Here is a 17,155-nt window from a genome sequence, read left to right as displayed (position 1 = left end):
CATCTACACAGGTTCACTGCCATCAGGGATACTGTGGATCTTCTCAGCTGGCCATGCAAGCTGGCCCCAGCCTTTATCATTTGCACATTTCCGAAGTCAACATCGGAATCCGAAAATAAACGGGGTTTGGAGCATTCCTGCACCAGCTCTAACCCTCTGTGGCAGAACCGAAAACGTGAAGCACGATCAGTAGGAGTCCCAGGTCCCCGGCTCGCTGGGGACACCAGGAAGGGCGCAGATGGACTTGCGGCGGCGGAGGGCGGGTGCTGAAGGGCGGAAGAGGGGCGTGTGAAAGCGGAAGAGGGGCACGTGGGAGCGGAAGCGGGGCGTGTGAAAGCGGAAGAGTGGCGAGCGGAAGCGGAAGAGGGGCGCGCGGGAGCGGGAGGGAAAGTCGGCGCCAGGCGGCTTCCAAGACTTTGGCCGTAGGGGCTGCATTATAGGTGTCGGCTAGGAAAGAGCCCCAGCATGTCGCCGTGTGATGGACTTTAGCGTTTCCCCCACACGAATTGCATGCCGGGCTCCTCCGGGCCCCAGCGGCGCGGTACCCGCGGAACCGCCGCGCACTCCACTGCCCTCTGCTGGGCGGGCGGACGCAGTGCCCAGCGCCGCCGCCGGACTTCGCCAGGTGAGAGCCGGAGGGAAAAACTTTCCTGAGAACGTGGGGAAATAGCTGAATCGGGAGGCATTATGTCAACGCACTGATTTAAAATTAGGAATCCTTTCCAGGCCCTGGGCTGCGTGGTGTTATGACAGATAACGAAAGAACATCTGGCTGATGCAAACAGATGTTTTTCTTTTCAGGCTGTCGTGAAGCGTAGTCTTCCCGAGGCTTGCACGGTGGGGTGGAGGGCCCAAAGCCTTTATAGGACAAAGACTGAAGGAAAAGCGAGAGGGAGAAAATGTCGGGTTGGCTGGGGCCACGTAGGCAACCTTGTGTAGGTTGAGAAGGCCCAGTGTTGGCTTGGCGATGGGGATTTGGCCGAAGGGAACGTTCACGGGATGGCAGAGCTTTGTTTTTGTTTGCTGATGTGCAATCCTGGCCTGGTAAGGTGCCCAAGGACCTGGACAATTGCCCTTCTCACTACCTAGCTATTAAATTATCTTGCTTAACTGGAACTACATAACTTGTTTCGTGCAGCCAAGTTTCCAGCCATAAGAACGACAAAAGCTGTTCAACTTACGTTTGGAATGTGTTGTAGAATTTTTTTTTTTTTGAGCTTCAATAATCCTTTGATTGCTACACACGAGGTCACAAATGTAGGGGATCAGAACCACAGATTACCTAAATTACTTACACGTTGAAAAGACTGATCAGGACTTTGAGAGAAAATCTGCATTGATCCGCCTTTTCCCTCACTTCCTCATCTGAGAGCCTACGGTTTACCAGCTAATGAGGGATAGAGATAAATGGATATGATCTGTGAAGACCTGTAACTCTCTTGGAAGAAATAAGTTGTGGGGGAAAGATATAAATTGTGACATCTGGAGGAGGAAGGAACATAGTCACCTGACCTTTTATTGACATTTTTCTTGTCTGACTTGAAAGCTGAGTGCACACAGTCAGTGGAGCACAGGCAGTGATCATCGTTCCCATAGGAGAAACCAGCTTGCAAAGAGGAATGGAGTCCCAACAGGGTGAGTGGTGGGAATAATAAACAGGGTAGATGGAGAGTTGGTTTGTGGACAGATTCTTTCTTTCTTTTTTTTTTAATCCTCACGCGAGGATATTTTTCCATTGATTTTTAGAGAGGGTGGAAGGGAGGGGGAGAGACAGAGAGAAACATCGATGTGAGAGAGAGACAACAATTGGTTGCCTCCTGCAAGGGGATCGAGCCTGTAACCGAGGTACATGCCTTTGACCGGAATCGGGTCCAGGACCCTTCAGTCCGCAGACGAGCGCTCTATCCACTGAGCCAAACCGGCTAGGGCTTTTGTGGACAGATTTTTAAGCCTCCTATGGCGTTATGAATTCTTAAGCCTTGTATGCCAAAGTATTATTGACAGATATTTTGTCAAGCAGTGTTCTAAACATGCAAATGACTTCCTAGTGGGAAGATTTGGTTAATTACGGGAAAGTGAGTGTTCATAAAGAATATAAGTGAAAACAGACATTTGGAGTATTTGATGTAGTCTAGAGTCCTAAAGGAGGTGATCTGGAGTTACTCTGAGGAAAAAGTGTAACAGGTAAGGAATCACATAGACAGAGGCTTGGAATGAAGAGACAACCTAAAGGATTTGAGAAACTGAAGTAAGTTAATTTTGGCTGTGATAAAGAGGGTGTGTGTGGCATGTAATGAAACTTGCATGGTACATTATATAATGACAGCCTAAAACCAAATCCAAACTTGAAAAGAAGTCATATATTGACTGTCTGAAACAGAATACTTCTGATTTTTTTTGTTGTTTACTACCTACCTTAGGCTAATTGTTTTCTTATTGAGTATGCATTTGTGTTAATTTTTTGGTTTGTTACATTTCAGAATGTGTAAAATGGGTTTTAAGAGAACAGCTAGCTTATTCTCTTGATCACCTTTGCAGCACTGTCACAAAGGAAGAAAGTGACACCTTTGATCTCAGATGTCTATGGGGCTCCCTTCTCCTCCCCTTTCCCTGTGGTGTGGTTGTAAGCTCCCTCTGCTGAACTGAATCTGCTTGAGGCCAGAAAGCAAAGCATTCTGCATGACAAGTGTTAAACTTTCACTTTGCCCTGAAGAAAGTTTACCAAGTTGTAAATGCCTTAGAAGCTGTTCATTGTCTTACGATTGATTGTAGAACCAGTCCCAAATGCTGATTGCTTAACTACATGTTTATACAAAACTTGAATCTCAACCTTGTTCCTTCCTTCACTTGTACTTTCAGGTACTATAGTAGCTTAATAGTAGCTAACACCTTGTCATCTCCTCAGCACTGAAGTGTTTGTCTCTGAAATTAGAATTGCGATGAAATTGTACATATTGGCTATTATCAGATTTCTAGAATTGGATTTCCAAACAGAGGTCAGCAGCCCTGGTAGGCAGGTCTCTTGAGTTTCCTCGGTACTATTTTGTGGCACAGACAAGGGAATATGAGGAGAGAAAAGAAGGGAGAGTTGGTGGAAGAGGGCAGAAATAGGGAGGGTGGGGAGAGGAGAAAACATGTGGAATTAATAGAGAGAAGGCTACAGGAAGTATTTATGTTTCCTTGGGAAAATCTTATCAAAGATGTCTAATGAGATATAATATTAGCTACATAAATATTTTAAATTGTAATGACTTAAGGATAAGGAGAAATAGATCTGATGGCATCTGTACCAGTTGTCTTTGTGTTATCGGATTGGAAGGTGGGGTAATTACATGACTCTTATCCTTTTTTTTTTGTGAAAGTCACGTTACTCTTTGTAGAACATGGAAACAAAGACAGACGGACTTATTACAATTTGAGAAGATATAGTGTTTATTGATTCTATTATCCCACAATAATAATTTAAAATGCTAATGATTTTAAGAATTATACTCCATTATTTTCTTATTTAATTCTTTTCCCCAAACAGAATATAGGCAAATTTATTTTTTAAAAATAGCCATCCAAGTCCTTATCAGGTTTCTTTGGCACACTTCTTTTATGCTGAAGTATTGTGGAAAAGATCAAGACCTCGGCTCCAATTTCGTTTTCTGAAGAGTTGTCTTTTGTATATCTGACATATCCCCAGGGGCAAAACATGCATAAAGCATACTCCAGGACATATTGGAGAAAGAGAGGGAGAGAGAGAGAGAACCTTTTGACTCAAAGTACACATCATAGCAGTAATGGATGTCACAAACATAGTTGAAATCAGACACAAAATAATATACCATATTATTTAATTTATATAAAGTTCAAAGCAGGCCAACAATCTTGGATATTAGAAGTCAAGATAGTTGTTTTCCTTATTTGGAGTGGTGATTGAAAGGTGGCATAACAAACCTGAGATTCATGTTATCTACTGAGTGCTATTACTGGCTTAAATGTATTCGTTCAGTGCTGTTATTTACTTACTAGAGGCTAGGTGCACGAATTCGTGCATGGGTGGGGTCCCTCTGGGTGGCCTGCAGGGTTCGGGCTGAAACCCGCAGTCCAATGCTGCCTGCAGCTCCTACCTGCCGCTTCTGCTCATCCCGGCCCCACTGTGCCTGCCGCGGGCTGGTGCCCAATCAGTCCCTATCAGGAGAGGCTCGTGCTGCCGCAGCAGTGCTTGCCAGCCATGAGCCCTGCATCTGGTGCCCTCCCAAGGGGAGTGACCTGCGAGACCAGGCTTAAACCTGCTCTCCGACATCCCCTGAGGGGTCCTGGATTGCGAGAGGGCGCAGGCCAGGCTGAGGGATCCCACCGGTGCACGATCGGCTGGGAAGGGACCGCAGGAGGGCTCCAGGGCATATCTGACCCATCTCGCTCAGTCCCCATCGGCCTGACCCCAGCAGCAAACTAATCTACCGGTCAGAGCATCTGCCCCCTGTTGGTCAGTGCACGTCATAGCAAGCAGTTGAGCAGCCTTAACATGTCATTAGCATATTACGCTTTGATTGGTTGTTCAGTTATTCTGCCATTTGGTCTTTTTGCATATTACCTAGAGGCCATGCACCAGTGGGGTTCCTCAGCCTGGCCTGTGCCCTCTCATAATCCCGGACCTCTCAGGGGATGTCAGACTGATAGTTTTGGCTTGATCCCGGCAGGCCAGCCAACATCCCCCTCAGGATGTAGTAGTGCCTTAAGCGGCAGTTGGCCAGGGAGGAGCCCGAGTCCGGGCCTGACGCCGCGCTGCTCCCGCTCTTCCTGGCCCTACTGTGCCTGCCACTGCCGACACTTGGTAGTGAGCTCAGCATCTGGTGCCTATTGGTCAGCTGAGCAGCGCTCCCACTGTGGGAGTGAACTGACCACCAGGGGGAAGCTCCCATGTTGAGTGTCTTCCCCCTGGTGGTCAGTACATGTCATAGCAACCAGTCGTTTGGCTGCTTAGGCTTTTATATATATATATATATAGACTAGAGGCCCGGTGCACGAAATTCATGCACGGGGCGGGGAGGGGGGTGTCCCTCAGCCCAGCCTGCACCCTCTCCAATCTGGGATCCCTCTCTCAATCCAGGACTGCTGGCTCCCAACTGCTCGCCTGCCTGCCTTCCTGATTGCCCCTAACCGCTTGTGCCTGCCAGTCTGATCACCCCTTAACCACTCCCCTGACAGCCTGATTGATGCCTAACTGCTCCCCTGCCAGCCTGTTTGCCCCTAACTGCCCTCCCCTGTAGACCTGGTCCCCCCCGCAACTGCTCTTCCCTGCAGGCTTGGTCCCCCCCCAACTGCTCTCCCCTGCAGGCCTGGGTCCCCCCCAACTGCCCTTCCCTGCAGGCCTGGTCACCCCTAACTGCCCTCCCCTGCAGGCCTGATCCCCCCCAACTGCTCTCCCCTGCAGGCCTGGGTCCCCCTCAACTGCCCTTCCCTGCAGGCCCAGTCACCCCCAACTTCCCTCCTCTGCCAGCCTGGTCACCCCTAACTGCCCTCCCCTGCAGGCTTGATTGCCCCCAACTGCCCTCCCTTGCTGGCCTGGTCCCTCCCAACTGCCCTCCCCTGCTGGCCATCTTGTGGTGGCCATCTTGTGTCCACATGGGGGCAGTCATCTTGTGTGTTGGAGTGGATAGGATAGAGGCCTGGTGCATGGGTGGGGGCCAGCTGGTTTGCCCTGAAGGGTGTCCCAGATCAGGGTGGGGGTTCCCTTGGGGTGTGGGGCGGCCTGGGCAAGGGGCCTGTGGTGGTTTGCAGGCCGGCCACGCCCCCCTGCAACCCAAGCAGAGGCCCTGGTATCTGGGATTTATTTATCTTCTACAATTGAAACTTTGTAGCCTGGAGCGGAGCCAAGCCTTCTGCTTGCTCCATGGTGGCAGCCCTTTCTGTTGGGATTCATTTTTCTTCTATAATTGAAACTTTGTAGCCTAGAGTGGAGGCCTCGGCCGGCCAGGGCTGCAGAAGCTTGGCTTCCTCCATCGCCTGGGGCAACCCTAGCCTCCTGCTCTCTCCAGCTCCGTGGCTGCCACCATTTTTATTGGGATTTATTTATCTTTGATCATTGAAACTTTGTAGCATTGAGTGGAGGCCTAGGCTGGCAAGGGCAGGCGGAAAGCTTGGCTTTCTCCATTGCCAGGGAAACCCAAGCCTCCCTTCTGCTCTCCGTGGCTGCAGCCATTTTGGTTGGGTTTATTTGCATATTCGCTCCTAATTGGCTGGTGGGCGTGGCTTGTGGGTATAGCGGAGGTATGGTCAATTTGCATATCACTCTTTTATTAGATAGGATATGTAGCTCACTGAGCTGTGTACTTTTCTGAATGTACTAGTATGTTTTATGTCAACACCAGTGCTTACATAAGAAAAGTCTGTGGGCAGAGTTGAGATTACCCAGGAGAAGAGAAGAGTGACAGAACCCTGAGGAATACATAAACCACAGACACATACATTCCTATTTCTTTCCCCATTTTCCTCAGGACCCTTCCAGCTTTTTCTGTGAGAACATTATATAAAGTAAGGATAATGCTAAGAATAAAATTTCTATGAGAGAACAGGATTGTTCTTAAAACAGTTTTGCATTAAGACTATTTCTAAGTGGACATTTGGATTGAATTTCTTCTTAAATTTTGGAAAAGTTAAAGAGTTGGGAAAAGAACAATTGTGATGAGAAAAACTACCCGGAGTCAGGAGATGATGCTAAATACAGAACAGCAACATTCTTCTAAACTTTCCTAGTGTATTAGATCCTACTAAATGTACTGTAACTGTGTCATCATATCTCAGTGATGTACTGAAATAATATACTTTGTGAATTATGTGGTTTGAAAAAGGGGAAAAGGAAAGGAATTCCATACTGACCATCTTTCTTCAAAAAGTGCTTTTAGAAGTGGGAAAGTCCTCCCAATTAAACAGAAAGGTCTGTTAACAAAAAACTAGCACAAGAGTGTCTGTTCATCTGCACTATTGTATGCTTATGTCTCTTTTCCAGAAATGGCAGCAAGTCTTTTGAAGACATCATCTATGTCTATAAGGACAAAATTGCTACATCAGACGGGATTGTCACTTTATAATACATCTCATGGCTTCCATGAGGAGGAAGTAAAAAAAAAACTTCAGCAGTTTCCTGGTGGATCCATTGACCTTCAGAAGGAAGACAATGGCATTGGCATTCTTACTCTGAACAATCCCAGTAAAAGGAATGCCTTCTCGGGTATAGAGAGCTTTCTTTGGCTTGTTAAAAAGTGATGCTAATTCTAACCTGCTATCACATGACTCTTATCCTTACTTTGGTGACATAATTCGTGAAAGTCATGGTACTCTTTGTAGAACATGGAAACAAAACTATCATGTGAACTGGGAACATTTTTACTAATTGTGGAAGTTTTAATGTTTTTCTTTTTAAAAAATCTGGGAATACAGATGCTGATGAAAAGGAAAATGTCAAATTAATCTTGATTATTTTTTCCAATGAAATTTATTAATTGTTTAATAACTTCTTTTGTTTGTGTTCAGCTAATGTTACTGGGAGACAAAGTTAAGGTGGTTTCAAAGATTTTTAAAAACTAAAGAGAAAAACCTATAAATGGAAAAAGAGATTACTATTTAGCTTAAGTTTTCCTTTTTGTGAATTGAAATAAGACAGATTTTAACCATGTAATTTCAATAATCAATGAAAACACTGCACTTGCCTATCTATTTGTTTCTCATTTCCTAACTCAGGTACGGGTAAATACCTTCTATTTTCTAGGCAGCACTCTTGGAATATAGGAATTTTATATTTAAGAGACCTGAAGGTCCAGGACACATGTTAATTTGTGATTTTTGGCCAAAGCTCAAATTTGAATTGTGCTACCATAATGTTATGCAATAGATCACTAAGCTTTTAAGCCAGGGACTGTTATGTATACCTCTTTTGTATGTACGCCATAGTACCAACACAAGAGGTATTTGACACTCAGTAAATATCTGTATAATATATGACATAAGAATCTTGTTTTTGATGGCTTCTAAATTATTTCTGTTTCTCTAGTATCTTAGCTGTTTATGATTCCCCCTCCCCTCTCTGGCAGGTGTTATGATGCTACAACTTTTGGAAAAAGTGACTGAATTGGAAAATTGGACAGAGGGGAAAGGTCTCATCGTTCGTGGGGCAAAAAATACATTCTCCTCAGGATCTGATCTGAATGCTGTGAAAGCACTAGGAACTCCAGAGGCAAGTCTATATGAATTACATACTGGGCTCTCCATGTTTACCAGACAGCTATGGCTGAGCTATTTATATTTTACTTATATGGTTATGTTGACAGCTACTCTTTAATAGCTTTCCTAGGTACAGAGTTTTTGTTTTGCTTCTTAAAGATTAGGTTGCAATAGTGTGAAGTATTGGGGGGGGGGGTGAGGAAGAACGGGGAGATTAGCAATAACCAAAGTACATTATTGAATACAGCAAGAATTTGAATTTTAAGTGGAAGCCCCTTAGCATCTCCTGATAAGGAATTTTATATGAGGTATACTTTAAAGAATCTAACGTAGCTTTGGTACTTTGGTACATAGCAAGCTACAACAAATGATAATTTAAAGTTTTGCTTTGAATTATTATCCCAATAGAAAAAGAATCCTAATCATCTTCCATTATCAGTCCTCCAAGGAACTTCTTTTTCTTGAATTCAGGCTTCCACACATCCCCTAGGCCCCAAACAATAACAACAAAACACAAATAAAAACAAAACATGAGAGAGAAATGAAAAAGGAAAAAAAAAATGTATTTGTTGCCATTAAATTGTAAATGTGGGCTGTATGTTTTTAGAGGAGCTGAGTTTGGGATAATAGATGGGGTATCCTATGTCTCTTCCCTCCATATTACCCCGAGTAGAACCCGATACTGTTCAGGGGTATGTGATCTCTCACCTCTAAGTCTTTGCTAAAGCCTCATTCAGAGCTGAGCCTAAGGAGTCCTAGAACATCAATAAAATCCAAAACTGCATCATTTGCATTTCAGACAGCATCAAAGAGTTTTAAATGAAAAACTCATTTATATTATTGGCTTTATTTCTTTCTAAATCCTGAAAATGGTTGTGTGTATTTTTAAATTCTTATGCATTTGCATTATACCTTTGTGTTTTTGGTTATTTTTATTTAAAGGATGGAGTGGCCTTATGTATGTTCATGCAAAACACCTTAACAAGATTGATGAGGTAATGTATTTTTCTTTTTAGAATATGATTTCTAAAAAACAAAAATAGGTTTTTATTATTCTGTGTTGCACCAGTAAAAAAATAGCTGATTTTCAAATTATATTTATTCTAATGGTGAACTATTTGTGCCATCGAGGATAGTCATTTAATTAAATGTTAGTGAAATATACACAAGTATTTAGAAATAAGAGACATGAAAGATAAAAAGAATTTAAAATATAGTACTTTTCCATAAAGAGATTATGTTACTAGCTGTATATATTTAGGTATAGACACGGGAAAGTTAAAATACTGTTATCAGAGCAGAATAAAGACACGCTCAGGAGAGGACACATAAAGATTACCTAATCAGAACCAGTAGAATGTATAGTGAAGTGGTCCATATCCTGAGGAGAGAAGAAGAACTGCCGATTGGAGAAAAAGAACTACAGCTTGGTGACGAAGATGGCTTCACTTTGCATTTGGGATTATAAACAATGACATGTTTGGGCTGAGATGAGTATATTCCAACTAGAAACAACTTAAAACCTATAAAAACTAAGGAAATTCCTATTTATTTAGCATATTAATGAATTGGACAACACTGTATTTTTGTTGTTCTTTGTGAGAGTCTAAGAAGAACAATGGAATCATAACATTACTATTCTAAAACACTTTTTTCATTGTATTGGCTCCTGTTCACCTCTTTCTCTCTATTATATTTGGCATTGTTTCTTAAAGTTTTTTTAAAAAATATTATTATTACTTTATTGATTTCAGAGAGGAAGGGAGAAAGGAGAGAGAGATCGAAACATCAATGAGCAAGAATCATTGATCCGCTGCCTCCTGCACGCCCACTACTGGGGATTGAGTATGAATGTGCCCTTGACCAGAATTGAACTTGGGACCCTACGAGTCTGCAGGCCAATGCTCTATCCACTGAGCAAAACTGGCTAGGGTTTCAATAATTATTTTTGAGAGAAGCGTATTAAGAAATTTTCAGTTACTGTACTTTACAGCTATGTATTTCAATTATAACCTACAAAAAAATCTACTTTCAAAACATTTTAGATTTATCTTTTATGCTGATACAGTCTTGCACTGCAAAGTGGGTCTTTGCAAACAGGAAGAGATTTGTTTTTACTACAGAACCATTTCTTTATATAGGAATTGTCTCTGAATCATCTCAGTGAGTAGTGAAAAGACAGGAACCTTTATGACAATACAGTTTTGGAGCTCATTCTCTGTACCACATTTCCTCCCTTTGGATACAGTTTTAACTTTTCCATCTATAACCTGATACCAATAAAAATGAAATAAGGCAATATCACATTGAATTATTCCTGATTGCCAGTAAGTAGTTGAGAAGTGCCAGGAGCTGTATATTATCCAAAAACATCCTTTTTTGGGGGGAGCAAAGTTAGAATCTAACTATGGTTTTAAAATAAACAATGACTCAGGTATTTTGATAAACATCTGGCATTTTGTATGAATTGTATAAATATCTTCAGTATTATACTGATGCATGGACTATCCTTTGAGATTTGTTTATTTATTATAAACATTGTTCAATAATTTTGTTTCTATTGCATCTCAAGTTTTTAATAATGTTTGTAGATCAATATTGAAATTTAAAATGTTAACATACATTTTTTCCTTCAATATACAGACTTCCTTTAATAAGTGTTGCACTGGTTCAAGGTTGGGCATTGGGTGGAGGAGCAGAGTTTATTACAGCATGTGATTTCAGGTAGGATGAAAATTGCATTCCTGCTTGCACAGATATAATTAACATATGCTCAAATTTATTTTTTGCCTGAATATAAATATTTATGTACTCTTAAATAGGAAAATCAATTAGTGAATATTTATTTTTGTTAACCATTAAAGTAGATAATTTTAGCCATTTGAACTGTACTATTACTTTATTACCATGCATTCAAAAAGTTAACGAAACAAGTTGATTTTAAATGAATCAAATCCATTTCAGCAAAATCCCTAAGGAGGAAAGCCAAAGAAATCTATGAAACTTTAAGATTCAAAAGAATAATACAAAGAAAAGAACTAAAAAAAAAGGAATGGAGAGAGACTGCTGTAGTCATCCTCTTAATAAAAATACGTTTTCTGTACTTGAAAGCTACAGCTATACATTTATCTTTACTGTGATTTATATAGTAACTGAGTTGATTAGGGAATCAAGTTATTTGGGACCAATAACTCTTCAACCCCTAGAATTATTTTTTTAAAGACTTAAGAGTACATTTTTTTTCAAATATATTTTATTGACTTTTTACAGAGAGGAAGGGAGAGGGATAGTCAGAAACATCGATGAGAGAGAAACATTGATCAGCTGCCTCCTACATACTCCCCACTGGGTATGTGCCCGCAACCAAGGTTCATGCCCGTGACCGGAATCGAGCATGGAACCCTTGAGTCTACAGGCCAACGCTCCATCCACTGAGCCAAACCAGCCAGGGCTAGAATTCTTATTAATATCGGACAGCTATGCTTTATAGGGATGGCATCATGGAACCTAATGCTTTACATGTGCCTGAAACTGTGTTCTCAATTACGATTCCTAAGACCTATTAGCTTAGCTTCAAGGAGAACCAGTACCCATGTTCCTGATCTGTACAGATTTACGCATTTGAGCCTCTTTAAAGTGCAAACCGTAGTGTATATAACATACTTGGAAATAAAATGGAAAAAGCCATAAAGAGCTGGGGCATTAGAGACAGAAACTTAGTTTCAATCCCAGTTTGCCACTTTTATTTATTTGACTAAGAGCCATACAGTAACGATGGGTGTATCCACATTTGATTACTTTCCTCATTTCCCCTCCTCCAAGGTGTCACAGGAAATTTTAAACATTGCCAATAATAATTACATTAATAAACATCCAGAAGATACTTATAATATTTTTACTTGCCAAAATAAGGGAGTTTGATATGGTTTTATAAATTGAGTCTCCGGTAAGTCTTCAAAATTTCAAGATTTAGGACTTCCAGTTTTCTATGTAGATTAATAGATTATTCTTTGCAATAACTTACATTACAGGTGGTATCAGGTAACTGAACATAACTCTGGAAGTAATTCTGTAAGGTCTATCAGGAAGCGTTTCTATCTTTGGATATATCTTATTGATTGGACATTTTCTTCATAAAGTATGGTTATATTAATTTTTAGATTACTAAAAAGTTTTGTGAAAGGATACATATTTCTCTCATTGTTAAACTATGTGTTCTCTTGTCACTAATATATTTTTGGTCATATTAACTAGCATGTATTAAATGTGTATCAGTATAGAAACACACCCTAGGTATATGATATATAATGAGTGGAGGTCAGAGTTTAATCACAACAGGTATTTTTACAAAGATTACCTCAGGGTTTGTTAGTTATAAAATATAGTTCAGGAAGGAATACCTCACCTTGTAAAATGTGGCAAAGGAAAAAAAACACACATGGTATAAAGATGATGATAAAAATTCTTCTTTAGAAGCAAAGAATTCCAAATATACATGTGCTTACATAGATAACTTTTGTTGTCATAAGTTCATCTTCATTATCCCAGCATCTAGGGCCTTAACCAACTTTTTTATGTTCAGCTAATTTTAAATGAAGTTATTCCTGACACAATCCTTTTCTGTATTGTAGGAATAGCTCTGAGCCAACATTTGTTTCAATTCCAGGTGTAATTTAGAATTGTGATATATTAAGTTTATTTCTGTGAAAAGCTGTTTTATAGGATTGTGTTCAATGTTAACAATATTCCTATCTCTAAGACTACTTAACATTATTTCTGGAATTTATATTCTGCTCTCTTCATTTTGACAGTTTTCTGCAATACCTCTCTCAAATTTGGGGCTAGGTTCAGATTCTTAGGACACTTGTTTTTTCTTCCAGTTTAAAAATTATGTATTGAAAATATTTTCATGGCTATTTGCCTCTAAAAGCAATTGTTCATAATTGAGGAAAATTTACCCTTGTAGTAGGAATTTCTGAAGAGAAAGTTCTCTTTCCCAGTGGTTTAATAGGCTTTTGTGAGAATTCTCTACTGGAATATTTCTTATGATTAAAGGATCAAAGACTAAGAGTCTGTTATTGTTGGTGCAGCTCTGCATTGAACATTTTAGAAAACTAACTTGTAGTCTTTTTTGGTGATGAGTATTGAAAACAATACTTTTAAAAAAATTAAAATTCAGACATGACCTTTGGTCCAAATTAAGGTTTTAACATAGTGAAAGCTTCTCATGGAAGCCTCCATATAAAACTCATAGGCACCATTCCCTAAAAGTCTGTTAATAGTGCACAAACATTTAACTGGCAAATATGAAGCCTTTTGCTATGCTAATTTCTTTGTGTTAACTCCCCTTTATGGTTCCACTTTGCTTATTAACCACCCTATCCATAAAAATCCAAGATTTGGCGAAAATGAATTCCTGCTACAAAATGATTGCTCTCAGTCTCACCCGAGCTGCTGTCAACTTTCTTAATGGTATCCCTGCTTCCATTCCTGACTAACTGTTGTGTGTGAGGTTCAGAGCACACACGAAGTTAAACTACCTGGGTTTCAATTCTGGCTCTGCTCTAACTGCACGGGAGACTTCAGGTGAGGTATTTATTTAGTCACCTCAGTTTCCCTGTGTGAGATGAGCATATCTCTGTACCTCATATGTTTGTTCTGAGGATTATTCCATAGACAGCCCGGCTGGTGTGGCTCAGTGGTTAAGTGTCAACCCATGAACCAGGTCACAGTTCAATTCCCAGTCAGGGCACATGTCTGGGTTGTAGGCTCGACCCCCAGTAGGGGGCACACAGGGGGCAGCTAATCAATGATTCTCTCTCATCATTGATGTTTCTATCTCCCTCTCCCTCTCTGAAATCAATAAAGTCTTAACACAGCAACCAGGGTAACCCTCAGATACTACTCTCTTGAGTAACCTCTAAATAGCTTCACACTTAAAAATCTGAATTCCCATCTAAGGCCTCAGCCTACTTCTCCTATTTCTGCTCCCATTACTCTGTTTACTCCATTCCAGCTACAGTAGCCTGTTCCCAGAGATACTAAGTTCTACTTCAGGGGCTTTGCACTTGCAATCCCTCTTCCTAAACACTGGTCCTGCAGATTTTTTCATTGCTTACTCACTAGGGTAGCTGCTCAAATATTCAGAGGCCTTTTCCATCTAAAATAGCACGTCCCCAACACACATATCTTTATTCTCTAGTCTCTTGCCTCATTTTATTTTTTTCCTTTTTATTTTTATTTTAGAGGGAGAGAAACATTGATGTGAGAAACACCAATCGGTTGCCTCCCGCACACATCCCGACTAGCAGTCAAATTCACAACCTGGGTGTGCCTGACCAGGAATTGAACCTGCCACCTTTTGATGTACAAGAAGATGCTTCAACCCAGCCACACCGGCCAAAGCCCATTTATTTTTCTTTGTAGTACTTATCACCACTGACATATCATCCACTGTCTTTCTCTAACAGGAATGTAAACTGACATTGGTAGTGCTTAGTACCTATTTGCTGGGAAACTGGATAGATGCTGGGTTAAACAATTTTTCTTTTCCTGAGGACTATTGACCCGAACTATGCATTTTTTACCCATGGTATGCACCTAACATTTCCAACTCCCATATTTTCACTTAACCTAGGTTTTCTCATTAGGCCACCGCTTTACTGATACACTTTGGGCTTTTAGAACTAAACATAGATTCTTATTTGCAAAATAAACGATAAGCAAGCACAACAAAAATGTTTGACACTGTTTTCAAAGGGAAGTGTTTTACTGTGTATAAATAGAATTCTATACTTAGCCAGATTTTTTTAACATTCAGTTTTTAGTATATCTGTAAAGATCTATGGAGATTTCAGATCAGATCATGAATAGGTAGTACTTTGACTAAAGCATACGTAATTACAATTAAGGTTATTTTTTCTCTTTTGCAGATTAATGACGAGAGAGAGTGTGATCAGATTTGTTCACAAGGAGATGGGTATAATACCAAGCTGGGGCGGAGCTACCCGACTGGCTGAAATTATTGGCAGTAAACAAGCTCTCAAAGTGTTAAGTGGGGCCCTCAAACTGGATTCAAAACTAGCTTTAAACCTAGGAATGGTCGATGAGGTCTTGCAGTCTTCAGATGAAACTGAGAGTCTAAAAGAGGCAAAAGAATGGCTAAATCAGTTTATCCAAGGGCCACCGGAAGTAATCAGAGCTTTGAAAAAAACCGTTTCTTCAGGCAAAGAGCTTTGTTTCCAGGAGGCATTACAGACCGAAAGAGATCTTGTGGGAACACTTTGGGGTGGACCAGCAAATTTGGAGGCTATTGCTAGGAAAGGAAAATTTTGTAAATAGTTGCTTTTAAATATGGTGTACTACAACTCCAATTTAATGTGTAGAAAAGTTAAATATTGAACGTGTCAGTTACTTTGAAGGGTATCACTAGTATTTGGGTTTGTTTTTAATCATTTTTTGAATACCTAAACTCACTGTAATCCCCCCTTACCTGCAGGGAATAAGTTCCTTGACCCCCAGCGGATGCCTGAAACTGGATAGTACTGAATCCTGTGATGCTTACATACCTATAATAAAGTTTAATTTATAAATTAGGCACAATAAGAGATTAACACTAACTAATAAACAATGATAATATACTATAATAAAAGTTACGTGAATGTGGTCTTTTTCAAAACATTTTATTGTACAATACTCACCTTTGCACTTAAGCGAAGCACTTCATTGCCTCTTCGGCATATCCAAATTGCCAGCATCACTATTCTGGCACTTTGGGGCCATTATTCAGTAAAATAAGGTTTTCTTGAACACCAGCACTGGGAGCCTGTGAGTCTGATCACTGAGATGGCTACTAATGACCAACAGGCAGGTAGAGTGCACAGTGCAGATATGCTGGACAAAAGGATTCAAATTGGAAAGGATGGATCAGGTCAATCCGAGATTTCATCGCACCAAGAACAGCGTGCAATTTAAAACATGGTTTATTTCTGGAATTTTCCACTTAATATTTTCAGACTGCAGTTAACTGGATAGCTGAAAACTCAGAAAGTGAAAGCAAGATGGGGGAGGAAACTACTGTAGTTGGGTATTTACCAAGTAAACCTGCAACATTTGGCTACAATATACAATACTTTTGGCTTAAAAATTACTATCAATTTCCCAGTTCCCTTAATGGTTCTTAGCCTATAACCGAAGGCCAATTTTTAAAAGGAAAAACTACACAAAACCTATTGACAGTGTTATTTTTCGTAAGTCTTTATTCTGTCTTACCTGGAAATAATTTTTAAAAATACTTAATGAAATTTGTGTTCCCTGGAATTTACTACTGTTTATGTCATAAAATCTAACTTTAGATCAAAACTAAGACTTCAAAGGACTCAGAAGCATTCTGTAATCTACATTTGCGTTTTACAGCAGATTTCTATTTTTTTCTGGAAAAGTAGCTAGCCTTTCTTCTTTTATAACTGAATTTAATAAAACTATACAACTCAAAGTCATGATTATCTCACTAATACTTTTAAAAACATATTAAATCGAAATAGTCCCAATTCTAACATTGTAAAAGATAATTTCAAAGTAGTGACAGTTTTTATTTGCTATTTGTAAAATTCAATTCACATTTTAAAATAACTTACATATGCTTCATCAACATGATTCTACTGTGTTGAGCTAGGAAAATGTAGTAAGATAAACTTACATTACTTTTTTGCAGAACCAAACTAGATTACCAAGTGAACCCAGTATTTCCTACTTTGCCACAGGTTCTACAACCTTTTGTGTAAAGGTAGTTTGGGTCTACTAATACTGGTAAGCCTACCATTTAATTTAGATGAGTATTAGACCACTAATGAAGACTGGCAAGAAAAATCTAAAATATGTATGGTCTCTACTACCAGTTATTAAAGAAATTTGTCTCACAGGCTTTAGGTCTATTTCCATATGTATT

The 17,155-nt window shown here is 40.2% G+C and overlaps 1 protein-coding gene across 2 annotated transcripts; it reads left to right on the top strand.

The window, feature by feature from the left end:
* The first annotated feature begins 365 nt into the window (after positions 1–365).
* Positions 366–16,768, top strand: ECHDC1 (ethylmalonyl-CoA decarboxylase 1). Of its 2 annotated transcripts, XM_079781414.1 has the most exons (7): positions 366–625; positions 1,547–1,635; positions 6,998–7,219; positions 8,079–8,221; positions 9,151–9,203; positions 10,852–10,932; positions 15,141–16,766. In XM_079781414.1, the coding sequence occupies exons 2-7, from the start codon at positions 1,620–1,622 to the stop codon at positions 15,547–15,549; spliced, it is 924 nt and encodes a 307-aa protein (XP_079637540.1). In that variant the 5' UTR covers positions 366–625; positions 1,547–1,619; the 3' UTR covers positions 15,550–16,766. The 2 variants fall into 2 exon arrangements, with proteins under 2 accessions (XP_079637540.1, XP_079637539.1); XM_079781413.1 differs by lacking the exon at positions 1,547–1,635 and having other exon boundaries at positions 15,141–16,768.
* Positions 16,769–17,155: the final 387 nt, after the last annotated feature.

The sequence above is a fragment of the Cnephaeus nilssonii genome, assembly GCF_951640355.1.
Source record: "Cnephaeus nilssonii genome assembly, chromosome: 9".
Lineage (NCBI taxonomy): Eukaryota > Metazoa > Chordata > Mammalia > Chiroptera > Vespertilionidae > Cnephaeus > Cnephaeus nilssonii.
The sequence above is the reverse complement of the archived record's forward strand: the minus strand, read 5'-3'. Positions and strand labels throughout refer to the sequence as shown.

What these genes read in the sequence shown, in the direction of transcription:
- ECHDC1 (XM_079781413.1), top strand. Translation starts at nt 511, where the DNA reads ATGCCGGGCTCCTCCGGGCCCCAGCGGCGCGGTACCCGCGGAACCGCC. An exon ending in TAAAAGGAATGCCTTCTCGG is followed by an intron (nt 7,220 to 8,078) that starts GTATAGAGAGCT and finishes CCTCTCTGGCAG; the next exon opens with GTGTTATGATGCTACAACTT. An exon ending in ACCTTAACAAGATTGATGAG is followed by an intron (nt 9,204 to 10,851) that starts GTAATGTATTTT and finishes TTCAATATACAG; the next exon opens with ACTTCCTTTAATAAGTGTTG.